The 27,251-nt window shown below is 38.6% G+C and overlaps 1 protein-coding gene across 4 annotated transcripts; it reads left to right on the top strand.

Moving 5' to 3' along the window:
- The first annotated feature begins 703 nt into the window (after positions 1-703).
- Positions 704-26,516, top strand: MFSD1 (major facilitator superfamily domain containing 1). 4 transcript variants are annotated; one of them, XM_011965013.1, is made up of 16 exons: positions 704-1,590; positions 3,580-3,632; positions 4,662-4,774; positions 6,327-6,369; positions 6,683-6,750; positions 8,442-8,550; positions 13,589-13,691; positions 16,581-16,679; positions 17,149-17,260; positions 18,509-18,565; positions 18,896-19,052; positions 20,338-20,435; positions 21,021-21,133; positions 22,924-22,971; positions 24,178-24,235; positions 25,780-26,516. In XM_011965013.1, exons 1-16 carry the CDS (start codon positions 1,281-1,283, stop codon positions 25,781-25,783), a joined length of 1,545 nt encoding a protein of 514 aa, XP_011820403.1. In that variant the 5' UTR covers positions 704-1,280; the 3' UTR covers positions 25,784-26,516. The 4 variants fall into 4 exon arrangements, with proteins under 4 accessions (XP_011820403.1, XP_011820405.1, XP_011820406.1 ...); XM_011965015.1 differs by having other exon boundaries at positions 1,177-1,559; XM_011965016.1 differs by lacking the exon at positions 4,662-4,774 and having other exon boundaries at positions 1,177-1,590.
- Positions 26,517-27,251: the final 735 nt, after the last annotated feature.

The raw sequence follows: 27,251 nt of genomic DNA, 5'->3' as shown, positions 1-27,251 counted from the left end.
AAAGGCAGCACCTGATCCTTGACACACTCTCCTACCTCCTTCTCTCCCTAAATTTTGATCTCTACAGGGGGCCTAAGCTAGAAATCTGGGAGGCACTCTCAAGTCCTTCCTCTCTTTCAGATCGCATAGGCTATTATTTACAGTTATTCCCATTTTACCTCCTAAATAATTACCGCTTAATAATTACCGCTTTTTTCTTCTGTGCCATTCCTGCTTTTTATTGCCGACAGGCCCTCACCATCTCTAATCGTTACGACTGCAGCATCTTCCTAATAATCCTCAGTTTTCAGCGTCTAGCTTTGATGCCCTCAAAATTCTGTTAGTAAAGCCCGAGTGCCCCCAGAAAGCGACGATGGTGCTGTGCTGGCAGACTGAATGTTTTTTAAATACAAAGCTTGCAGTCGTGCTGCTGTGCTAGAAATCCTTGCATGGCTCTTCTTGAAACAGGTTTAGTGTTTCTACTCTTGAGTTCCTTCTCTCGTTCAATACAAACACGCACACAACCAGTTCTGTTTCATGCTTTTGTCTTTATTATCCCTCGTAACTGCCCCCCCCTGCCACCAACCCACTCAAACAAGCACCCTGACTGGCTCATTCTTACTTATTCTAGCCTGGGTTTCAACTTCAAGGAGCTTCAGCGCCCCTCACTCCCTTGCCCCGAAAGCTGGTTAAACTGTGCACCTTTTCTCCCCTTTTCAAATACCCTTTCCAGATATTTCCGTGGAATTCAGTGCCATTTTCTGCCGCTGTTCTCACCACATTCATTCATCATGTTGAGTTTTAAAAGTACTAGATTCTGTCGATTTCTCTAACTGAACTCTGAAATCTTTGAGGTCAGAGAGCTTGCCTCATTCCATTTTGTATTCCCAGTACGTGACACATGGCTGGACACATCAGAAGTTGTCCAACCAAGTTTGCGGGTATTAAGAGTGGTCAAAGACGCTGGGAAGGGCAGTGCCGGGAGAAGGGCAGCGCGCGTCTTGGCTACCCCAGCGCAGGTCGAACCACTCCGGAGTCTGGTGTGGAGCCGAGAGGGAGGCCCGCACTTTCTCTCCGCGGAGCTGCGCTGAGTCTGAAATAGGTGTACGCGTCAGCGGGGCAGGAAGCGAAAAGACAGTGCGGTAATTAGTGGAAAGCTGGAAGTGGGCACCTCCAGGGCCTCAGTCACACCAACACAGTCACCCAGGGAAAGCGAACCGCACCACGCCTTTTCATCGCTCGCCGGGTCCAGGCTCCCGGCGCTCGCGGGGTCCAGGCTCCCGGCGCTCGCGGCCGCCCACATGGGCGGGGCCCTGCGTGACCTGCCGGGGCGTCACGTGAACGCCCGGAGTCATGTGACCGCCGTCTTGGTTGTGCTCTGCGGGCGCTGCTTCCTAGTGGGGCTTGGGGTTGTCACTGCTTTCCTCTCTCCGTCTCCTGCGAGCGCAATGGAGGAGGAGGATGAGGAAGCGCGGGCGCTCTTGGCAGGCGGCCCTGACGAGGCTGACAGGGGTGCCCCCGCCGCCCCCGGGGCCCTGCCGGCCCTCTGCGACCCCAGTCGCCTGGCGCACCGGCTTTTGGTGCTGTTACTGATGTGCTTCCTTGGCTTCGGTGAGCCGGCCGGGTGGGTTGGGGCTGATCTTTAAGGAGTTCCCGACTTTCTCTTCGAGGTAGATCGTCATCGTGGTCACTGGTGCCACGGGGCCTCAGCGCAGCTTCTGCCTTAAGCGCCTGGGCCTCCTCATTTTGCCCTTTGCGATTCCAGCCACACCTGTGGATGTTGCTAGTTACTCCGCGTCCGGAACGTGGAGGTCGAGGGGCTGAGCTGGGCAAGTTTTGTCGCGCTCCTTTGCTCTTCAGTAAGCCCCAGGGGCTAGCGACTCGCCCCTGAGGCCATAGATATGAAGGTAACTCCAGATTTTCAAGGTTCCTCTCTTGGCACACGTGGTCAGAGGAAATTCAGAAAGCTTTAACTGATCCTAAACGACTTTTGTTTGTTTGGTTTTAGGTGAGACAGGGGCTTGCTCTGTCACCCAGCCCGGAGTGCAGTGCTGTGAACCTGGCTTACTGCAGTCTCCACCTCCTGGGCTCAAGCAATCCTCCCGCCTCAGCCTCCCGAGTAGCTGGGACTGCAGACCGGGCGCCACCACACCCGGCTTTATTATTATTATTTTTAGACACAGAGTCTTACAATGTTGTCCAGCGTTTAAAAAACATAAATGATTTCGTCGGCAGTCTTTTATATATTTTTAACCCTCTTTGAGAAAATGTATGAGTGTGTCTTGCTGATAGCTTCAGTGAGTGGATGTTATTCTCTTAATCTTCCACTCTGCCACTGTGAAGCAATCATATTGGACTGGACGTGTGGTAGTCTTGACAGTAGTTGGTTTCACTTATGAAATCTGATGATGTCTCTGAAAACAGTTTCTTGATAATTAGAAAACAATTTTCCTTCCTATGTTACGGTTTTTAATTTATTAAGCAAATATTCTAATGTTAATTTGGTATGAATGTGTTTTTCAGGAGGCTAGCTGGAGCCCGTGTAATCAGCAGGTTTAAGAACATTATAGTGGATAACAATGCTACTGCTGAACATATAAGTAGACATGAAGGATGCTTTGGGCTTTGGTTTTCTTTCAACTCTTTTTCACCCCCCTCACTTGTTTTTAGAAGATGATGCCCATCCATTAGCTTTAAAGCAGGACATTGAATCCTTAAAAGCGACTAAAGCAGGGTTTAGAAACAACAACAACAACAAAGAAAGAACAACAATAAAACATTTAAAAAAATTGTCCCTACTCAAGCAGACAGTTTTTGGTAAATTCTGGTTATCTGTCTAGATTTCAGAAGCCAGATTCATACCTTTCTAATGACAATTTTTTATTGTCATTAGAACCAATAGCCTCGTGTACTTGTAGAGTTAGTGGAGCTATGGAGACAACATTATCTTACAGCCTACCAAGGAATCTCAATTATTTTATCTTTAAAATAAATCTGAGTGCATGATCAGATCTCTTCCTACTTCTCTCTTTCCAATTCCCCCAAAGACATTCTTTAATTTAATCCTTTAGAATTTTCAGTTTCATTTTTTTTTTCATTCCTGGCCCTGTATTCACTAAATTATTTGATTTGGGGTAGTTTGTAGAATTAGAGAACTTGTTTCAAATATTGGTTTTGTAAGAATGGTTACACTCCATTCCTTTGTCCTTAAGCTAACATTATTAGGAAACTGATGAGGTTGTAAAGTTTTTAGTGTACGTGTGTTTGTAAATAAGGAAATAAAATATAGATGCTTCATGAAGATGTTAATAAAACAGTATGTGTGAAGCATGATGAAAGTAAAATAGAAAAACATTTAATTGTTGATTGTTGACTTATTAATTCAGGTTCCCAATATTTGCTGTGTATGAACACTACTAATTTATGGAAGTTATTTGATATAACTTAGAAAATACTGGTGGATAAGGAAGTGGTTCAGAAATATTTCTGTAGTGTCAACCCATAGTATCACCATTTAAAATTATAATTGCAGTAGTAACTGCAACTTGAAACCTTTATATGGAAAGTATTATTACTTACAAAGTATTTGCTCTTTTCTAGGCAGCTATTTTTGCTATGATAATCCTGCTGCCCTTCAGACTCAAGTTAAACGAGTAAGTTGATTTTTCACCTTTGTTTCTTTTGTTTTCTTTAGAGCAAGTGTAGCGGTGGAGGCATTATCAACCCTCAAGTGGCCTAATCTGAAGTGTCCACTGAATCTATTTTGACATCTGTAGTCACCAGATCCACAGGTTGCAAGGGGTTGAACTTTATTCAGCCCATTTATTCAGATAGATATCTGTTGAAACTCAGTTGAAATGAGTTACCACGAACAATTCATTTATAGCACATATGTGACTTGAAATTGTTTCAGACCTTAGATAAATAATAATGTGGTATTTCCACAGTGTTGTCAAAAATACGAGCAGGTTTTTGTTTGCATTTTACTCTCCCAGCGCTTAGTCAACTGAATGACAAATGATTTGGTAAGATAGCTTTTTGCCTTCTTAAATAGGTTTTAGTTGTTATTTTGTTTTTTAAATGTGGATACTGATTGCAGAGGATTGTCCATGTCAGGATTTTTAGTCTAGTTTTGTATTGTAAAAACATACTTGATTTACAGTTTTTTAGGTATTTAGATAGTCTCTTTTCTTTGTAGGTTCTTTTTAACCTTTGCACAGGGAAAATGCATAGGTTGGCCCTTTTCATTCTAGAATGAAAGAGAAAGGAAGTAGGAGGAGCATGCTTGAGGGGATAGAGAGGGTAGAGTAGGTAGGGATAGGCTGAGATTATCCTTGTATATGTGGGTGAAGTCCCAATGCAGGTAGTATATAGAAGACATAGACAGAAGTGGCCCCTGTAGCAGAGTGTCTGATCCTGGAATCCAGGAAGCCCCTGAAATGGAATGTGAACTCAAGAAGTTCCCAGGGTTCCCAGGTGTGACTATTTTTCTGGGTCAGGGGCCATAGCTTTCATGAGATTCTCAAGGAAGTTAGTGAGACTTACAAATGGTTAAAAAAAAAACTTGCCCTTTACAGAAAGGAGAATGTAACTGCTTTCCACTTTAGATTGTCATATTTTGATTTGTTAGTTGCTAAACTTAACTGTTTGGGAAAAAATGGTTTTATTTTCTTTTCATATAGGATATGCAAGTGAATACCACGAAATTCATGCTGCTGTATGCCTGGTATTCTTGGCCCAATGTAGTTTTGTGTTTCTTTGGTGGCTTTTTGATAGACCGAGTATTTGGAATACGGTAAGCTTGTAAAGAAACTATGGGTAAATCTTACCTGACTGTTAGAAAAATACAGAGCTAGATTAAGGTATTTCTAGAAAGAACTGAAATAAAGTTCTGTATTAACTATGATAATTTGCATGAGTTTTTAAAAAACAATTTTTTGTATCTCTGGAATTGGTTTTTGAAACTTGGTATTTCAGTTAAGGTCAGGACTAGAAAATGCTGATGGTATAAGGTAACCATCAGTTATCTATAGGAAAATTATACTCACCCTGGGGAATCAGATAAACCAGGTTCTGAATCCCATCATTGCCACTTGGTCATCTTCCTGGCTGTTCTGAGCTGTTTGCAGCTTCCTGAGCTTCAGCTCTCTCATTGCTAAAATATAGATGATTCCTGCCTTGCAAGGTGGTTATGAGGATTAAGTGAGGGATGGATGTACAGTATCTGGCACGTAGGTAGTGTGTGCTTCTTCCAGCCCCAGTGAGATTTTCTATTTCTGCTTTCCTTGGGGTATAAAACATTCTGTGACCACTTCTATTAGATGCTGAGGAAGGAATAACACTGTAAGCTTTGCCACTGTTCGTCCTTATTATTGTGTGTATGTTGTTAGTGAAACTGAAGAGGAATATTAACTGGGAATATTTTCAGAAGGCAGAGACCAAGATGATGAAAGGTCTTCAAACCCTGTCTAGTGGATAAAAATTAAAGAAACTTTAAGAGTTTACACCTGGGGACTAACCTTTCAAATTTTTGAAGAGTTAGAATATGAAGGAAGAATTAAATTTATTTTGTTTGGTCTCGAGAGAGAATTAGCTTGAAGCTTCTGGGAAACAGGTTCCTTTTAATATGAGGAGTTTGCTTGGTCAGATTGGCAGGAGATGACAAAAAGTGTCTTGGGACCATAGTGAGTTTTCCAGTGCTAGAGAACATTCAGTAGAACACGGCATGGCCATTTCACAAGCATCTTGAGAGAGAGTTAAGTTTAAGAGGTATGGTTTACCCTGATGGCCTTTAAGGACTCTTCTAATACTGGCCTTTTATTATTCTAGGGCAACATTAATCAGATGTCCAGATTGTGGGATGTTAGATTTGTATAACATGGTTGATATTTGTCCTTTTAAATATCGGTTTTAGTTATCAAGAATTATAACCACTTAAAATTACTTACTGTAAAATTCCTTGGAATCAATCCTAAACTCTTAATGGAAATTTTCTAAAGAATTTACATTTTTAAATAGTTTTGACCCTGGGAACTTCTTGAAGATTAGTTGATTAGCTTTATTTAAGCGATGATAATGATTTAAACTAATATATGCCATTGCTGAAGCCTCTGAAATCCCCTTAGAAGTCCAGACTTCTGTAGATTCGCATTTGGCCTGAGAGTTGCTGGCTTCAGAGGGAGATGAGCCCTTTATTTTTCTTTCTTTGGAGGAAATGCAGAGGGGGCAAAGAGAACCAAAATGAATTACTACTAAAGGACTTTGTGATTACGAATACTAATGTAAACAGAAATTAAGATTTTTTTTCTCTTTCTCTTTCTCATTCTCATTCTTTCTTTCCCAAACAGATGGGGCACAATCATTTTTAGCTGCTTTGTTTGCATTGGACAGGTAAGGAAGGTCAAAACATTCATTGATGATTGACAGTGACTTATAAATTCTTATCTAATTAATTCAGTTGGCAAAGATGTGTTTAATTAATATCTAGCTTAATTAAGCAGAACCCATAAATGCCCATGTGATATAATCCATAGTCTATTTTAAGCCTTGAAATAAATGAACATTAATATTTGAACTTCACAGATTTATTAAGGAGGAATATTAAAACCATTGTAGAAGTTGAGATTTATCACATTCCTTTTGCTTCTTTTTAATACCTTGAATTTACTTTTTCATTGATTTGACATGAACTTCTACATTATAGGTTGTTTTTGCTCTGGGTGGAATATTTAATGTGTTTTGGCTGATGGAATTTGGAAGATTTGTATTTGGGTAAGTTATGCATAATTTAATTTATCCTAATGTATTATTGTTTTAGTGTTCATCTATGAAAGATCTTTAAAAAACATTGTCTCTTCTGGGGAATTACTTCAAATCCTTGAAACCTAGCTTCATATGCATAAGAATATTTCTTAGTTGTCTTAGTTTTCCTTTAAAATATGCAACAATTTTGAGTGGTCCTAATCAACTCTGTGTGGGGTTTGAGTATTAAATAGTTCTCTAGAAATGATATTTTTCCCAGACATTTTGCCTGTTCTGTTGTATTAAAGACTATGATTTGAAACACATTTAGAAAAGTATAGACCATCGATTTCTAGGTTGGTGACTAATGGACATTTCACTCTTTCTTAGCGTGTGATGTGAGGGTCCTTTCAACCCTGTCCAAGAGCTTTGCTTGAATGATCACAATATGTGTAAGCTGACTATTTTGTGTGAATTCTTATAGACCAGTTGTTCTACCTGAATTGCATTGTCTGTTCAGTAAGCCTATTCTGAGACCAGCCTTGGGCTTGCTGCCCTGAGGGACCCAGATGACAGAACTGACTCAGTCTTAAAAGCATAACTTATTCAAGCTTTGCACAGGTATCAGGAGCACGTAGACAGATGACATACCACAACAAGTACCATAAGTGAGAGAGAAGGAAGCAGAATGTATGTAAAGGTATGACAGGGATTCAGAAACAGAAACGTGGTCAGAAATGGCCTTACAGATGAAGTAAGCCTTGATAGAAGTACAGGATTTGGATTAGCAGAAGAGAGGGAAAATATTTTTGGGCTAAGACAGAGTCACAAGAAATAAGACTATTTCTTAGTTGTCTTAAGAGTCTTTCTTAGTCCTTAATACTGAGGTGGCCTCGGTGTAAGGATATGGAGGAAGGAAGCTCCTAACTGAAGGTGCTTGGAGGAGAATCGTAAATATTGAAACTTACTGAAGGAAAATTAAAATCCAGGAAGTAGGAGAGTGTTGAATATGGAAAGTGAATGGGGGGATTGATTGATGGAGAGCTTTGCATATTGTTCTGAAAAGTGTGAGTTTTTATGTTTTCACAAAGCACGGACCACTTTTCCCACATCTGCATTTTATATAATATCGATGGTAATGTCGTAACCAAGATGACTCCTTTTATTGCCTGTCATGGTTATTATTGCAGTATATCATGTGACTCCAACACTTAGCAGTATAAAACTACCATTTCATTATGCTCACGGACTTTGTGGGCAGGAATTCAGACGAAGTGTAGCAAGGACAGCTTGTCTTTGCCTCCAGTGTCTGGGGCCTCAGCTGGAAAGATTCATGGGAGGGTGGGAGCTGAGATCATCTGAAAGCTTATTGACTCACATGTTTGGCACCTGGACTGGGATGCCTCAAACACTGGGACTGCTGACTGGGGCATTTACATGTGGCCTCTCTTTGTGGGTTGCTGTCTCACAGCATGGGGGTAGTGGCTCAGGGCTCCAAGTGCGAGGGTCGGAGTGAAAAGATGATGTCACCTTTTATAACTGAGCCTTGGGATCACACTGCCTCATTTCCACCGTATTCTATTGGTTGAAATAGTCACAAGCCCACTTGGATTCAAGGGGAGGGGACAGAGACCCTATCTCTTGATAGGAGAAGTGCCATGCTAACTGTAGTATTTCTTTAAAGTTGTGACTTCTGTTTTTTTTTTTTTTCCTATTTTTAGGATTGGTGGAGAGTCCTTAGCAGTTGCCCAGAATACATATGCTGTGAGCTGGTTTAAAGGCAAAGAATTAAACCTGGTGTTTGGACTTCAACTTAGCATGGCTAGAATTGTAAGTATAATGAAAAGCCTGATGAAGCCAAATGGGAAGCAAAAGATTAAATCTTATAGTTATCTCTTAAAAATCACAGGATGAAATGGATTTGTGTATGGTAAATTAGATATTAACTTTTATGGATTTCTCTAGAACACAGCATGGCATTTACCTTGAGTAAAGCATTCCTAACCTTATTTCATCTAGCAAACAGTCTAAAATGGCTATGTACATTCATTAGTTCAAAGAATCTGAGCATAGGGAGGGATCCTGTAAGTTTTGTTGTCTAATTTCTTACCCATTTTTGGCATGCCTGCTAGAACCTCTCCACATATGGCTGTCCAGGTTCTGTTTGCAATATTTCGAGGGATTGCAAGCTTGCTCTGTGATGAAGCAGCACACCTACTTCAATGAACTTTATGAAGCATAACCTCACATAGCGATGAAACCTCCCTTTACGAGTAGCTTTTACTGATGGCTCTGACTTTTGCTGTCTGTAGATAAAGTTTACCTCCTCTGCTGTGCATCAGCGCTTTGCTCCTTTGTAGACAGCTCTTAAGTTCTTGGTTATATGTGCTCATTTCTTGTGGTTGTCTGAGCCATATGACATAGATCTCAGCTCCCTTACTGTGGTGCTCATGCCTCTCTGAACTTATCTCAGTTAGCCAGTACTCCTGTTTGTATTTGGAACCTAGAGATAATCATGGTGTTTCAGGTTTGGTCTTAGAGGCTATGTAGGGGGAAAAACATTATGGGTTTTGTTTGTTTGTTTGTTTGATTGAGACGGGGTCTCACTTTGTTGCCCAAGCTAGAGTGCAGTGGTGCTATCTTGGCTCATTGCAGCCTCGACCTCCCAGGCTTAAGTGATTTTCCCACCTCAGCCTACAGAGTAGTGGGGACTACAGATGTGCACCACCCCGCCCAGCTAATTTTTGTAATTTTTGTAAAGACAACATTATGTTTTTATTAATGCAGACTATAAGGTGTGTTGGCAGTCCCAAATCCCATTAGGTTTTTTTCCCTCATTCCCATGAATAGAGTGTTAAAAAAAAATTTTTTTTTGCCACTAAACATCCAGTTTTCAAGCTTTGACTTTTAGTATATGTGCTGCCAAGGCGGGCAGACTCTTCGACTTTTAATAAGTGTCGTGAAAATACAACATAGTCTCAGGGAATAAGAAATTCAATATAAAAATATTTTAATATAATATGTGAGTATTTCTATATTTTTATACATGTAGGTTCTTTCTGATTTTTCACTATTATAAATAGTGCTATAGTCTAACACTCTCGCTGTGAAAGTTCTATGCATCTCTTTTAGTCTCCTTAGGCTAAGTGGCTAGGAATGGAATTAGTAAGTCAGAGTATTTGTTAGGTCATCTGAGGACTATTGAGAGATACTTCCACATTATCATTTCAGAGACGTTTACATCTCCATCTGTGAGATATGAGAGGATCCCTTTTATTGTAGTATTGATAGTACAGGCTATTAATTACTTTTAAAAAATTACTTTATCACTTTGATAGGAAACAGCGAAATATTTGAATTTGTAGTTCTTTGGTAAATCTTGTGGTTTTCCAAGTTTTCTAAATTTTACCTATAAGGATATTCCCAAAGCTTCACTACGAGTCTTGTGCAAGTCAAGATATGTTTGTGGCAGTTTGTGAATCTAGTTGTCCAATAACTTTTTAAAGAAGGAAGTGAAATCAGTTGAGCAAGACTCAACTGACTTCATTCTGGTTACTAGAACATCAGGTTCTTTTCTGTGTCATTTTAAGTTAGCTATAATTCACTAAGCTGCATTCTGAGGAGCTTTAAGTTTCTCTCTTTCTCTCCGTATGTATATTCTTTTGATGAGAGAGCTGATAGGATTGCTAATGGAAAATATGTAGAGTGTGGGGGAAAACGGCGGAGGCAGTCAGGATGACTGCACAGTTTTGCCTAAGCAACTGTAAGCACTGTAACCTAGTGCTTGACACTCTGCGCACCATCCCCCAAACCAGCTCCTGCTGTAGTTTTCACATCTTCAGTTAAAGGCAACTGGGTTTTGGTCATGTTAGGTTAGATGTGCCTGCCATTCGTCCAAGTGGAAATGTTGAGTAGGCAGTTGCATATATGGGTGTAGAACTCAGGGGAAAAATCTGGACAAGTGATACAAGTTCAGGAGCAAGGAAAATGCTACTTAAAATTGCAAAACTTGGTAAGTAAAATCACCAAGAGTGTGGATGTTGAAAGAAAAGAGATGATGTCAGTTACCAAGCCCTGGGGCACTTCCCACATTTGCAGGTTGAGAAGATGGAGATGGAGCCAACAAAAGCGCTCCACTGGGATGGGCGGATAGGCAAGGGTGAAACTACAGGCTGTGGTATCCCAAAACCCAAGAAAAGAAATCAAGGTGGAGAGGATGTCAACTGCTTGAAATACTATTGATAGGCCAGACACTATTGAAGACTGTGAAATGTACATGCCTTCAACAATATTCTCATAGCAAATACAGTAGCAAATTTCACTTGGCTGTTTCTTATAAAATACTAGCTAATGGTGTTACTCAAATGAACAACAAGGTAAACAGAGACCTACTGGAAGCTTTCTTTAATATCATCAAAAATGTAAATTCATGGCTGGGCGTGGTGGCTCACGCCTGTAATCCCAAAACTTTGGGAGGCTGAGGTGGGTGGATCACGAGGTCAGGAGATCGAGACCATCCTGGCTAACACTGAAACCCCGTCTCTACTAAAAATACAAAAAAAATTAGCCGGCATGGTGGCGGGTGCCTGGCGCCTGTAGTCCCAGCTACCGGGAGGCTGAGGCAGGAGAATGGCATGAACCCGGGAGGCAGAGCTTGCAGTGAGCCGAGATCACGCTGCTGCACGCCAGCCTGGGTGACAGAGTGAGACTCCGTCTCACCGAAAAAAAAAACAAACAAAAAAACACATATATATATATATATGTATGTATATATAAATTCCTCAAAGACAGGATGTTGCGTTAATAATCCTTTCATTCCAAAATATCTATTAAATTACTATTTAAAATCTCTATTAACTATTTAAAATATCTATTAAATAAAATAACATGACCTGGCTTATCAAGTGCCCAATAAATGTTTCTTGAAATAATGAGTTTTCAAGTAACAATAGTGAAGGAAAATTGGAAGGGTGCTGGATCTCCAATCGCGAGCTAAGACATGAATACTAGGAAAAATGAGAAGTCCATTGAAGGTATATGGTATATACTAATAGTTCAGGTGTCTAAATGCAATCAAACTCAAAAGCTCAGGCAATAGAAAAATCATGGAGAGGTAAAGTCAGGACCTCTGTGGTCATTCTGGAGGCTGCATAGGGAAAAAGAGAAGCACAAAAAAGATGGAACCTATGTCACCCCCAGCAGCCCTATAATGGAATAGCTCTTGGCCGTTTTGATCATAAAATCATCTTACATGGATCCTAAATACATAAATCAGATAAAAGTTGAGCAGCATTGGCTGAAACTGAGGTGGCTACCTGAGATCTGGCTCATTTCACCTCAAGATCTCCCTACCACTCTCATAATCCCTAAAGTGCCTCTAAGAAGCCCCTGAGATTCCCTTCTAGAAACTCAGGGTAATTTATATGCAAATATATCTATGCTCTGACCACTTCCCACTGTGCCCACTGCTGACCACCTAGTGCTAGGCCCAATCATCTCTGTTCCGGATTATTGCTATAACTCCCTAACTGGTGCCTTTGCTTTTGCCTTGTGGTCTGTTCTGAATGTAGGGTGAGTCTGCCAGTATGAGTCTGTCAAAGTATCATGCCACTTCTCTACTCAATCCCGAGTGGCTTCCCATCTCACACAGAATAAAAACTGAAAGTCCTCCTGTAACTCCCCTTCCCACTATTTCCTCACTGGGAACTCATCCCATCCTCTCCCTTCTCCATTTGCACTGTTCCAGCCTCTGCTCTCCTTGCCATTCCTTGAACTCCCAGGCAAGCTCCTCTTGGGGCCTGTGCAGTGGCTCTTCCTTCGTCCTGGAGTGCTCCTCCCTCAGATATCCCCACAGTTCGTTTCCTGCAAGTTTACACTCCAAAGTCACTTTCAGTTGGGAGGCCTCCACTCCCAATTTTATATTCTCCTTTCCAGCTTTTTTTTTTTCTTATTTTTTAAAAGTACTTGTCAATATTTAATATACTAGATATTTTACTTTTTTTTTTTTTAAACCAAAATAAGTTGGATATTTTTATGCTTTCTTCTTCTTCTTCTTCTTTTTTTTTTTTTCGGACGGAGTCTTGCTCTGTTGCCCGGGCTAGAGTGCAATGGCGTGATACTGGCTCACTGCAACCTCTGCCACCCGGGTTCAAGCAATTCCCCTGCCTCAGCCTCCCGAGTAGTTGGGATTATAGGCGTGTGCCACCATGCCCGGCTAATTTTTGTATTTTTAGTAGAGACAGGGTTTCACCATGTTGACCAGGCAAGTCTCAACTCCTGACCTTGTGATCCACCCGCCTTGGCCTCCCAAAATGCTGGGATTACAGGCATGAGCCACTGTGGCTGGCCACTTTATTCTTTATTATATTCCCAATACCTGAAACAGTGACTGGCACGTAATAGGGGCTCAGTAATTGCTCAGTGAATGAATAAATGAATGAAGAATCATCTATTATAACTTTTACTGTCCTCTTTGTGGACATTCAGAGGAAGATGTTTTTCCCCAGATTTCAGTGCCAGGAAAAGTTGGGCTTTTTCTGTTACTGACATATTTTTGTCTTAGATATGCTGGATTTTATAACTCATGTTTCACTTTTGCTTTGGCTGGTAGGAAGTTCTACATGTACTATGTTATTTTTTTATACTAGCAGTTTCTAATAAATTGGCTTTTTTTTTCCCTGTGGTAATTATCTGTGGCTTTATCTTGGTTTGTCAATTTTTTCTTGTAGTATTTTTTAAGGAAATTACCTCCTGTTTAATTTGGATCCTATTATACCTATTTCTGAGCCACCTCAAATCCCTTTTTTTTGAATAAAGCAGAGGTATATATGATTGAAAACACTGTTGATTTTTTTCCCTTTTCATTTAGGGAAGTACCGTAAACATGAACCTCATGGGATGGCTGTATTCTAAGATCGAAGCTTTGTTAGGTTCTGCTGGTCACACAACCCTTGGGATCACACTTATGATTGGTGAGTGAATCCCATGTCCCACATCTCCCTTCTCCTGAAAGCTTGTCATAGGAAGTATCGTAGCAGGGAGGAAGGAACACTGGAATTTGTGTCTACTTTGGTTATAGTGTTATCTCCATGGTTCTAATGAACTCTTTGACACAACTAGAAGTAGGCTCTCATTTACCCCATTTGTATATTAATTTCCACTTTCTAAAAATGGATTTAAAATTTCTTAAAATGGATGGCCTTATTCCTTGTTATCTACTTTATTTTATTTTTATTTTTATTTTTGAAACAGTCTTGCTCTGTTGCTCAGGGTGGAGTACAGTGGCGCGATCTCAGCTCACTGCAACCTCCACCTCCCAGGGTCAAGCAATTCTCCTGCCTCAACCTCCCGAGTAGCTGGGATTACAGGCTCCCGCCATCATGCCTGGCTAATTTTTGTATTTTTAGTGGAGACAGAGTTTCACCATGTTGGCCAGGCTGGTCTCGAACTTCTGACCTCAGGGGATCCGCTCACCTCGGCCTCTCAAAGTGCTGAGATTACAGGCGTGAGCCACCGCTCCCGGCCTGTTGCCTACTTTAATATTGCCATTTGCATCTCATACATACGAAGAGATTATGTATGTAAAAACTCTTTGAGGACAACCTGAGAATTTATTCAGGTAAGATGTTAATTAAAAGTTTATAGCAGCGGTGGCTCACACCTATAATCCCAGCACTTTGGGAGGCTAAGGTGGGCAGATCACCTGAGGTTGGGAGTTCGAGACCAGCTTGATGAACACGGAGAAATCCTGTTTCTACTAAAAATACAAAAATTAGCCGGGCATGGTGGTACATGCCTGTAATCCCAGCTACTCGGGAGGCTGAGTCAGGAGAATCGCTTCAACCTGGGAGGCAGAGGTTGAGGTGAGCTGAGATCACGCCATTGCACTCCAGCCTGGGCAACAAGAGCGAAACTCTGTCTCAAAAAAAACAAAAACAAAAACAAACAAAAAACCAACCAAACCGAAAAAATGTCCATAGCATAAGGGAGAATTGTTTTCTTTAATCAAATACTGACCTTTTCAGTCAGTGTGCCTGGAGAGCTTAGATTTTTTGGAAGTCTGATGTGATACGATATGGTTGAAAAACTACTAAGTTGGGAGTCAGGAGCCCTGGGCTCTAATGTGAGCTCTAACTAGTTCTGTCATCTTGGACAAGGAAGTTAACCTTCTGTGTCTCAGTTTTCTTTTCTGTAAAATTACAATTGTTTCAACAAGATTGTATAGGTCACTACTGTCCCTAAGTTCTCTTGGCCAAGGCTCTGTGGTGCTAGTTGCTGTGTGGGTCACTGGGAAGGACACGAGGCTTTCTAGGTTTACCACTTCTGCTTTTTCTCTGGGCAGGCAGTTTGTCTCATTGAACCCCATGGTGTGCATTTGGCTGTTTGCAGGGCTCTAGAGAGACCTGTGTGATGATAGGGTGAAAGTTCTGTGCCCAAGATGTGCACATCTTCTATTCCCTTTTTCCCCGATTTTTAAATGGACACATAATTATACATATTTATGGGTATAATTTGATGTTTCCATACACAGATACATTGTATAACAATCAAATCGGAGTATATAGCATATCCATCACCTCATGCATCTATCACTTTTTTGTAGTGACTACACTCAAAACTCTCTCTTCTAGCTACTTTGTAATGTATAATCCCTTACTGTTAACCATAGTCACCCTACTGTGCAATAGAACACCAGAATTTACTCCTCCTAATTGTAACTTTGTACCCCTTGATTAATCTCTCCCTGTCCTCCTCTCTCCTATTCTCATTTGAATAATATAATATTTTTTATATATATATTCATTCCACATATGAATAGTATTTGTCTTTCTGTGTTTTATTCCTTATAATTCCTTGATCCATACAGCCTGGTAAAAAGAAGGCAGTGGAGTGGTAATCCTAAACAGGCAAGCATATTTAAAGATTCTTTCAAAGTCTTCCTCTCAAATCCTTTGCCTTACTTAAAACCTCTTTTTTACTCTTAAATGTTTCTTAGTATTCCATCTAATTTCCTCCACAATGGGGAATTTTAGAGTAAGACGTTTAGAGCCAGAAAAGACCTGTGCCATCATCAAGTCAAATCCTCTTATTTAAAACTGGGGAAATTGAATCCAAGAGAGCTTATGTTCCATGTCCAAGGTGATTCAGCTCGTTAGAGCTCATGTCTACTGACGCTGATTTCAGCGAATTTTCAACCAGGCTGTAGTAGGACAGCCAATTAAAGATTCATTTATTTTATTAAGCTTCTTTTGGAAATTCTTCCTGAGGAGTATATCGTTATTCACTCTTTATCGTGATTTTCTATAGTGATGTGAGATCGGTATTAGAGAGAAATGCTGATCTCACAGGAAAGATCTTGAGAGTACTGCGCTTTGGGAGGATGGGGCACTTGGGCTGCCAGAGGGTGGGAGCGAAGGCCGTGGACTCTGGGAAAACATCGGAAGGAAGAGAGAGTTAAAGAGCCTAACTTGGCTTCATCATTTTTTACCTGGTGTCCATTGACAATTGGTGCTTAGACTGAATGAAGAAATGAGGACTAATTCAGTAGCTGCTCATCAGTTTTCTTCAGTCTGTATTCTGCATTACAGGACTAGACTAGTTTTTTCTAGTTTTTTCCTTCTTATCTTTAACTTTGGACTGTGAAATAATGCAGTAAAAGCTACTACTGTTTGCTGAGTATTTAAATGTATTCTTCCTCTTTTGTCCTGATTTAGTAATTGTGGATTTTTGTCATGTCTTTATGTGACATCCCTTTCAGTTGCTGTTTTCTGCTATTTATGTAACATACTTCTCTTTAGGAACCTTCTGTTTGGTTCGCTTTTCAAAGTCTGTCTTTCTTTTTTTCTTTTTTTTTAATTTAGGGGGTATAACATGTATTCTTTCACTAATCTGTGCCTTGGCTCTTGCCTACTTGGATCAGAGAGCAGAGAGAATCCTTCACAAAGAACAAGGAAAAACAGGTAAGTCTAAATGAAAGAATGGGACTTCGGGGAATTATGGCCTTTGTGAGATTTTGCAATGAGATAAGTTCCTAATGAAGTGTTGTAAAACCAGGTGGAGTTTAAGACATAATTTTTATTTTTTATTTCCAAATTGATTTCCACTTTTCTAAATTTTTAGATATATTTTCTTTTCCCCTTAAATCTTTTGGCAGAATTTATGTTCTCGATTGTACTTTGTGTGTTTGCAAAATGGTTATTGTTCTTGGAAGGGAGCAGGGCAGGTAGATGCCAGTCTTAGGTTTTGCTTTTTCTTATGTCTTTGTAAGTTTTCCCAGAAATGAAAAGTGTGTTTTTTTTTTTGTTTTTTTTTTTTTTAACTGAATTGCAAAGATTAACCACAGGATTTTAAAAAATAATCTTGACTATAGATGAAAGCTCCTTAGGTATGCAAAATTATGCTGATAGTGTCTTCCTTTTCTTCTCTAAGGTGAAGTTATTAAATTAACTGATGTAAAGGACTTCTCCTTACCCCTGTGGCTCATATTTATCATCTGTGTCTGCTATTATGTTGCTGTGTTCCCTTTTATTGGACTTGGGAAGTGAGTATTCTCTATGTTTCCATTATTTCTTGTCTAAATTATCATGAGAGTTCAATCACATAAATGTAGTTGTTAAAGCAGTAAATCTTGCTTCTCTGGTTATAGTTTATATTTTCACAGGAATTACTTTAGATCCTGGGATATACATACGTTTTCGTTTAGCTTAAGGTTTAGTAATTGGTTTTATACTTTTATTATTCTTTTGAAGAAATACCTGTATTACTTCACTGTTCTGCTGCTAATAAAAAACTGCCTGAGATTGGGTAATTTATAAAGGAAAGAGGTTTAATTGACTCACAGTTCCATAGAGCTGGGAAGGCCTCAGGAAACTTATAACCATGGCGGAAAGGGAAGCAAACACGTCCTTCTTGACGTGGTGGCAGGAGAGAGAAATGAGTGCCAGCAGGAGAAATGCCAGATGCTTATAAATTCATGAAGTCTCGTGAGAACTCACTATCACGAGAACAGCTTGGGGGAACCACCACCATGATTCAGTTACCTCCCACAGGGTCCCTTCCATGACACCTGGGGATTATGGGGATTACAATTCAAGATGAACTTTGGATGGGGACACAGCCAAACCATTTCAATACCTAATAATTTTTGATTCATAATATTGATTTGTTTTAATAGTTGATTTTAGACTAGTATTCTTTTTTATTCCCTCTTTATTCCTTGGTTAAAAGGCTCTTACTGAGAATGGAGACTGTTTATTGGTGCACTGTGACTGGGAACATCTCCATTTATTAGGACTGTAATTCTGCCAGACTTAAATTCTGGGTCCAAAGCAAATTCTTCTTTGCTTTATCTTCTACTCTCTCCTTTTGCATTGGCATCTGCTTAAGCAGAGCAATGTGATTGTGTTTGTGCAGGTGTATGGTTTGTACCCTTTAAGGTCAGGCTGTCCTTTTAAATAATTTGGGACAAGAACCCTATTTATTATTTGGCAAAGAATCCATTCAGTACTGCTTTTAAGCAGTATTATATTTGATTTTCTGAAAATGTGTGTGTATTGCTTGCTGCATACCAGAGAAGGAAAAAAACAAGCATCGTATTTTATTTAGTCAGTAAACATTAATGTAAATACTGAAGTTTAGCAGATTGCCTGAAGGTGAATATAAATAAAGTGGGAAAATAATATCAAGAAAAAAGCTAATTAAAATTGAGTTACTTTTATTCAACTCTTTGTTTTTTGAAAACAGAGTATTTCTCTCTAATGTGCTAATTTCTCTGTCTTTTTAATTTTAGAGTTTTCTTTACAGAGAAATTTGGATTTTCTTCCCAGGCAGCAAGTGCAATTAACAGGTATTTTAAAATTAATTTTTAAAGTGTCTATTGCATGTGAAGTGTGGGTCTTTATAACCAAATGTTATAAGAAGCAAAAAAGATGTATGTGACCTAACATTGTTTAAGTGTAAAAGTAGGACTACATTGGGACTTGAATCCTGAGTGGCCACGTTTAAATTAGTGGAAAACCAAAGAAGTCTTGGACTGCTTTTTATAATTTTTGATGAGCGTTTTATAAGAATGTTAAATAAGTTAGGATTTGCTTTGCCTGATATTTTCAGGACTTTCTTGAAACTGATGTTTGGCTGTGTTGCATTTCATGAAATGTCTTATGTGTTCTCTGGGCAGTGTTGTATATGTCATATCAGCTCCCATGTCCCCAGTATTTGGGCTCCTGGTGGATAAAACAGGGAAGAACATCATCTGGGTTCTTTGCGCAGTAGCAGCCACTCTTGTGTCCCACATGATGCTGGCCTTTACGATGTGGAATCCTTGGATTGCTATGGTAACGTCTGTGTTAGCACGTGGTGGGGTCAGGGCTTCAGCAAGGAGTCTGTCACGTTCATCTAAGTAGGCACGCTCAGCAAATTCAGATGACAAGGCCTATAATAGTGGGGAAATGACGACTTGATGCCAATTCCTACAAAATAATTATTTTTTAAGATATAATTATGAATTATTAACATATAAAGTGTCTTTTAATTTCATTTGGTTTATTTAACCAGTTAACTTCAGTGCTGAAAGAGAATTTGAAATAAAGTAGCCTTATAAAAGCCAGAATGCTTATTAGTCCCATTTGTTTTTCTAAAATAAGTGACTTAAAAGAAAGCATTCCATCATAGATGGCAAAAAACCAAAAATCTGTTGGACCAGTAACTCTTCTTTTTCTTTGACTTGCTTAGTAGGTTAAAAATGATAATGAATTCAAATTTTTGTTTTTGTTCCTCAAAACATCATTTTTAACACCCGAGGCTCTAGTGCTGTGTTTCCTACCTGTTAATAAAGGAACATCTGGCACATAAATATTTGTGCAGTGGGTGGGAATTCTGTAGAAGTGTTCAACAGGTACAGTACAGACTCCTAGAAGTAGAGATGCTACAGCAGGGGGTTTGCATATTTAACATCTTGGTAGAGATTGTGAAACTTTCTCCAGTAACTTTCTACCCATTTATAACTTTAGTAATATACAAATGTGACTTTTTTTAGTACTCTTTCTAGTATTGGGCATTGTCATTGTTTTAATCTTTGCCAATCTGATAGGTGTAAGTGATACTTATTTAAGTTTAAATCACAATATTTCTTTTTTAATGGAAGGAACAATCAGCATAAGGTGAGGTTTACCAAGCATTGTTGGTGATTACTGGGTATTGGTGACTCAGAGGCAGGATGATGGACTGTTAGCATAATATTGCCTTGACTGCCTAATCTGTAACTCCTAATAAATACTGGAAAATTAGCTTGCCTGAAACATTGGTAAAAACTTTTTAAAAATTACCTTTATTTTCTTACTTGGTCCTTGACTGCATCTTGGGCCCCAGCCAGTTATATATGCATATAATATGATGACAAATGAAAGTGGTTAAGACAGCGTGTATCCTGTCACTAGAGGGATACTCTTAGGGCAGAGACTTTTTTGTATATTTTGAATATGAATTTTAGCCTAATCACAACAAAATTTGCTTGAGTATTTATATGTTAACTACTCTGTCACTTTTGCTAATCTGCATTAAAAGAAAATCATCTTTTGGTTAATGTAAGACCGTGACCTTTTTCTGCATTGCTTTCTATAGTGTCTTCTGGGACTCTCCTATTCATTGCTTGCCTGTGCATTGTGGCCAATGGTGGCATTTGTAGTTCCTGAACATCAGCTGGGAACTGCATATGGCTTGTAAGTATTTACACTGTGGATCGTGTATGTCTCTCTCTGCTGTGTCAATTTAATTATCATATAAAACTCCAGATCTGAATCTGGTCGTCATCCAGCTTCTGGGATAGCTCTGAACCTGGAGATAACTGGAAAAGTCAGTAAATCTATTTAAGATACTGTTGTGGCCACAAAAGAGCCTCCAGCAAGAGGAGTGGAGTAAGCTAACCCAGAAGAGGTCCTTGCTGACGTTACAATCTCCCTGCCTGTTTATGTGACGCTTCTCAGTGAGAAGCTGAGTCCAGTCCCTGGCACAGAAAGGCAAAAGGGGGAAACCGCACCTGTGGTTGGTATTCGCATGGCCCTTCTTTCATTCAGCACAGAGGTATTGAATCCACATTGCACTTAATGAGGCAAGCTCCCTTACCTTTGAGCAGTCTAGTAGTGGGAAAAAACCAATCCAAAATCTAGTCAAGTCATCCCTGGTGGAAAACATCTCTGAACACAAATAGTATATGGTTCACAGATACTAATATTTATAGTGAAGTGTTAGCCTATGTGTGAAGCCTTTTGAAAATGCAATGTGTCTTTATATTTCTTCCATTGTAGCATGCAGTCCATTCAGAATCTTGGGTTGGCCATCATTTCCATCATTGCTGGTATGATACTGGATTCTCGGGGGTATTTGTTTTTAGAAGTGTTCTTCATTGCCTGTGTTTCTTGTGAGTATTCCATGTGACAACGTTTTGTTTCTTTCACTACATAACAGAATGTTCTTATTTTTACTTAGGCATATCTCCCAGATTTGCCTAATTCTCGCCTGTGTATTAGAATTTCATAGCTGGTGACTTTCTAGCCCTCTGAAGATTCACAGGCATTTTTCAGGAGATTCCTATCCTGAAAGGCAGTGATGGAGTTGGTTTCATACTCTCTTTTAACTATTTACAGTTTAAAAAAAAAAACAAAACATTTTCCCACTTAAAGTGGAACAATTTGAAGAGTCCTGAGTATATCCCTAGTGTAACTATGTGGAAACATTGGTGTGATTTAGGTGTGAGTGCTCATGGTTATTCATTAGGCAGTTTTAAGTGACTTTTATTTTTACTCCGTAATTTAGTTTTTACCTATAATTTCATTGGTTTGAAATATGAAGCATTAGAAAACTTGAAAGAAATATAAAAATAAATTAGCGTTTGTCCATAATCTTTAGAATACATATAAATTGTGTTTATCTGAAAAGAAAATTCTCCTTAACACATCAAGATGTCTTTTATACTTCAATATTGTGCTTAAAATGACAAACCACAGTGATGATTTTATCAAACTTTGTTTTTATTTACAGGGAGTAAAGACTATCCATACCTGAAGTGTGGTATTTGCAGATAATTGCTTATGAGTTGCCTTGAGTGCATTTTGTTATCTCATAAATAAATGTGCTTGTTTTAGAAACAAGGACATCAAGTTTTAAAAATAAATGTTTAAAAAAGTGGGTCATATAAGAATTTCAAACATTAGGTCATAAAATGTTTTTTGTCTATTTTTGATGCTGCAGCATGTGGTTAAATGTCAGTCCACAGTTCAACATGTATTCGGGTCTCAAAGCAAGCACTGTACCATTTGATTATGTTTTTCCGTTATTTTATTTTATTATCATTACTTTTTTAGAGACAGGATTTGTCTCTGTGGTCCAGGCTGGAATGCAGTAGAGCAATCACAGCTCACTGTAACTTTGAACTGCGGGGTTCAAGTGATCCTCCCACCTCAGCCTCCATACTAGCTAAGACTACAGGTGTGCACCACCATGCTTGGCTTATTTTTAAATTTTCTGTGAAGATGCTGTCTCACTGTGTTGCCCAGACTGGACTTGAACTCCTGGCCTCAAGTGCTCCTCCTGCCTTTGGGATTACAGGCATGAGCCAAAATAATAAAACACTAGGCCTGCCCTATTATTGTAAAGTAAATTAAACAGTGTTCTTCACTTATTAAGGGAAAAAGCCAAGGGAAAACATGAATTTTGAGGTCTTGATTGGCTATGGGCTTCTGGGAGTCTAATGATCACATTTTAATGTTTGGTTACTTAAAATTTGTAAAATGGACCTGGCATTTTTGGACTGAAAGCCCCCAGAAGACTACTGTTTGGCGTCCTCTAAAATGATAAACAGTCGGGGGCTGGCAGGAGTTTTTGGTACGTCCATGAAAGAACCAGCACTGAGAAAGGGAGAGGAAGGAGGGGCAGGGCTGGGCTGTGGCTGGATCGGCTCCCTTTTTTGTAGGGGCCTCAACTTCCTTGTTTCTGGCCCTGCCACTCCTGGGCTGAGTAGCCCTTGGAGAAAATGGTGTGTAACTTATTTTTTGTGTTTTTGGAAAATAAAATAATGGGAATAATATTTTTATTTTAAATACCAATTGATAAAGGTTTGGTTGTGTCTAAGCTTTACTTTGTGATTATGATTACATAGGAATCATTGAGAAGAATACTTATTTTAAGGGCCATATGTTTTTTCACTCCTAGTGTCACTTTTATCTGTGGTCTTACTCTATTTGGTGAATCGTGCCCAGGGTAAGTAGAAGATCTGATATTTGCTTTTTAAACTGCAGTGGGTCATCTTGTGGGGTCTCTGGGTTGTCTGCCTCTTTGGGGGCCAGTGCTTTAGTTCATGCGGTAGTGACTTTCTGTTTATAATGATGGAAACACATTTGATTATATAATATATAATTATGTTTTCTGGGCCTTCATATTTATTAAAATTGCTGTCATTTTGTTAATCTTCTAGCCAGATCAGTTTCTTATAATATAAAATCTTAGATGTTATTTTTATATTAATATAAAGAAATATAGCATTTAAAAAGTAACCTAAAGCCCCTCTGTGTTATTGTCTTACATTAAAAAAAATCAGAATAAGCACATTTATAGCTATAATTTACATTTTAAGGTTCAAGATGTTTGGTTTAGAATTAGAAATTGCAGATTTTTTTTTCTTTTGCTAATTCATACTGTATGTATTAGTGCATTTTTTTGTTGTTGTTCTTTATAAGATTTTGATGCTGTCCTTAGTAATTTTTCTAACTGCTTGCTCCTAAAGAGTGTTATGTGTTTAGTAGAATATAATATACATTCTGTGTAAATAATTTTAGGTCATTTCCTTTTTTTAAAAAAAATAGGTTTTTTTTTCATTTCTTTCTTTTTTTTTTGACAGAGCCTCACTCTGTCACCCAGGCTGGAGTGCAGTGGTGCGATCACAGCTCACTGCAGCCTCAACCTCCCAGGCTCAAGTGATCCTCCCACTTTTACCTCCCAAATAGCTGGGACTATAGGTGTGTGCCACCACACCCAGTTACTTTTAAAATTTTTTGTAGATATGGGCTCCCTCTATGTTCCCCAGGCTGGTTTCAAACTCCTGAGCTCAAGCAGTCCTCCTGCCTCAGCCTGGGATTTACAGGCGTGAGCCACCACACCTGTTCATTTCCTTTAATTTCTCTTAATTTTCACTATTATTGAGTATTAATACAGTGTCCTGAAGCAATACACAAGTCCAAACTCAAAAAAAATGCTTAAATTAAGGGGTGATTATTTATATCACACAAGAATTTCATTTTTTCCCTTTGGGAAAGTTCTAGTAGATAAACCATTTCTTTTTCATTGTCGATAACTTTTTCTGTTACTTAAAATACAGTGTATCTATGCAAATGGTTGCATGTATGTGTGTATGGTTGAAATTTACTTATAATACGTACGTGGAAAAGATTGTGTTTATTTGTATTTTAGGTGGGAACCTCAATTATTCTGCAAGACAAAGGGAAGAAATAAAATTTTCCCATACTGAGTAAGTATTAAATGGGTGAAAAGTTGTCTTTATTTTTGAAATCTTAAATTTGAGCATTTCATTTCAAGGTTTGGGTTTTGAAGTTTTTTTTGATTCTCACGCCTGTTGTCCAGGCTGGAGTGTAGTGGCATTATCACAGTTCACTGAATCCTCAACTTCCTAGGCTCAGGCAATCCTCCCATCTCAGCCTCCCAAGTAGCTGGGACTGCAGGTATGTGCCACCATGTCTGGCTAATTTTTTGTACTTTTAGTAGAGATGGGGTTTTGCCATGTTGCCCAGGCTGGTCTAGAACTCCTGGGCTCAAGCGATCTGCCTACATCGGCCTCCCAAAGTGCTGGGATTACAGATGTGAGCCACCGCGCCTGGCCTGGGGTTTGAACTTCTAAGAGATTAGTCTTTCTTGAGTTTTGAGAGCTAACTATTATGTGTGGAACTATTATAACAACATTCTTGTTTTCTTCAGAAAGTTTAAAAATGGATATTAAGGCTTAAAATGAAGGAAAAAAATAATTGGGTTTAAGTTGCTCTCTGTGAGACAGAGAGAGAGAGAGAGATTGATCGATTGATCGATCGATCTATAGTACTTGTAATTTATTGGAGGAAAGTCCATCATCCTAAGGTCCTGGACTGGGCTTACCCTTCCATTCTCTCAGATATATTCTTTTTCTTAAGCAGTTGATAATTTTTCATCTTCTTCTGGTACCAATATGTGGTTCTATGTTCTCTGACTCATTCGGAAGAGATTTAAGTATATAGTGTGGTGTTTAAGTTAACTTACTTCTTTTTCTAAAAGTGTATACTGAAACATAATAGTGATTCTGTTTCCTGTTATTTCTAATATTTTTAGACATTGAAGTTTTTATTATTTTAAATATTTGTGAATATACCATGTGATTGTAAGTTTTGTGACTTTTGACTAGGTTAAAATCTGGTAGAATAGTCTGTTTTTTTGAGATGGGGTGGTTTTGGCTATATTAAATTCACTGTTAACAAATACATCTTAAAATAATCAGAAGTATGAGTTTTGAATATCTTCATGATAGTCATGTTAAAAGTTTGGAAACAACATAAATGTCTTAGAGTAGGGAAAATGGTTAAATATATCATGACACATCCATGTAATATGTTGTTAAAATCATGTTTTAGAAGGATTTTTAATGTCATAGATACTTAACATGCTGTATGTTAAGTAAACAAAAGATAAAAAGGCAAATATAATATCCTAATTTTATTCAAGAAAAAGTATGCTGTCACATGCTTATTTTAAACCCAAATACTTATGTATAACAGAGAAGATACCGCTAGAAATAACCTTATATTAATTGAAACCTCAATATTAATTAAAAGCAGAATATTTTTCAGATTTTCTACATTGATCTTTTGTGACTTTTAGAATCAAGAAGAGTTAAAAAATTATTCAGAAAAAAATGTGTAGCTTAGTATATGCTATTACGTGTCTTGTAATGCTTGGTTTTCATTTTATAAGGCAGATGAGTTTCATGTTTTTTCTTCTTTTTATAATTTATTGCATTATGTTTTGCAGATAAGAAGTTTAAATGAATATGTCATGAGAATGGGCTTAACACGTCGTTGGTTTGAAAACCTCCATTTTTAAAAATTTACGGTTTAGTTACTAGAAAAAATAGTGGACTAGAAAGTTATATTTATATCCAAATATACCTATTTCAAAGTGTATTCGTGAGGCCTGTTTTAGCCTGTGTCTTTTGTATTGTGTGTTGCTGAAGAATTCTACTTTTAGTGGGCTCATCAACAATGAAAGGGTTAGAAAATTGCTGTGGAACATCCAGGTGAACTTCAGGAAGGACAGTGAAAAATGGAAAACATCGGAGCTTCTGTTGAGATAATCTTCATTAGGTATATATCTTAGGGATACAGCCTTGTTTTTATCTTATAGCAGGAAAAAACCTTTTGAGGGGAATAGAAGGACTGTGTTACACAAAATAAACAATGGCATTGTCATAGGCCTTCCTTTTAGTGGTAGGGCATAATGCTGGGGAATATGTGAAGATGTTTGTATGAAGTCTCTTTCCGATCATGACCAGTAGCTTGCGCTGTACTCTGTAGTTATGTGGATTGCTGAGCAATGACCCTTTTCAATTGCTTATTTCTGTGTTACTGAGCACGACGTAATTAGGGACGTAATTTTATAGCATAAACTTTCTGTACAGTTTTTCTTATAGTCTAATAACTAAAAAGTGACCTTCAAATTATGATAATTGCCTATGTACATGGATAAATTAAAACACTGCACACAGAGTACTTGATGTCTTCTTTTGATTTTAAAAAATACAAAAACACTGATTTTAACTTTTATTCATGCAGAAGATTGCCTAGAAGAAAACCCAAGTTAGAATAAAGAGAACTTGCCCAATTACAGTCATTGAAGGATTATGGGAGTAGCTTTTTCTCCAGAGTAGAACTTTAAGTAACATTTGTGGTTTTTCTATATTAAATAAAATATGAGTATGAAGCTTCTCTGACAAACTTTAAATACTTTTTAATGTTTTTCAGCCTTAACATATTGTTTGTTAAAGTCAAGGAATGCAGATATTTTAGACAAAATATTAAACCAATGTATTTAGCTGATTATATTGTTTAAAGTACATGGCATGACATTGTAAGTGTAAATGTTTGGGAACAGATTGAAAGTACGTTCCTCATGCAAGGTAGCTTGGCAGCTTTATTTACATCTGTTTACATCTGTTTTTCTGACTTACAGTTTATTGTGTTGATACGGCTTGTCTCTGTGTCCGCACCCAAATCCTCATCTCGAATTGTAATCCCTGTGTGTTCGAGGGAGGGACCTGGTGGGAGGTGACTGGATCATGGGGGCAGTTTCTCCCATGCTGTTCTCATGATAGTGAGGGAATTCTCGTGAGAGTTGATGGTTTAAAAGTGTGGCACTTCCCCTTCACGCTCTCTGTCTCTCCTACCACCATGTAAGATGTGCCTTGCTTCCCCTTTGCCTTCTTCTATGATTTTAAGTTTCCTGAG

The sequence above is a fragment of the Mandrillus leucophaeus genome, unplaced genomic scaffold (genome assembly GCF_000951045.1).
Source record: "Mandrillus leucophaeus isolate KB7577 unplaced genomic scaffold, Mleu.le_1.0 Scaffold710, whole genome shotgun sequence".
Taxonomy (NCBI): Eukaryota; Metazoa; Chordata; class Mammalia; order Primates; family Cercopithecidae; genus Mandrillus; species Mandrillus leucophaeus.
The sequence above is the reverse complement of the archived record's forward strand: the minus strand, read 5'-3'. Positions and strand labels throughout refer to the sequence as shown.

Excerpts from the sequence above, each read along its gene's own strand:
- MFSD1 (XM_011965013.1), top strand. The coding sequence starts at position 1,281 with ATGGGCGGGGCCCTGCGTGACCTGCCGGGGCGTCACGTGAACGCCCGG. Across the intron at positions 6,751-8,441 it reads TTTGGAAGATTTGTATTTGG|GATTGGTGGAGAGTCCTTAG; the intron begins GTAAGTTATGCA and ends TCCTATTTTTAG. Across the intron at positions 19,053-20,337 it reads GGAATCCTTGGATTGCTATG|TGTCTTCTGGGACTCTCCTA; the intron begins GTAACGTCTGTG and ends TGCTTTCTATAG.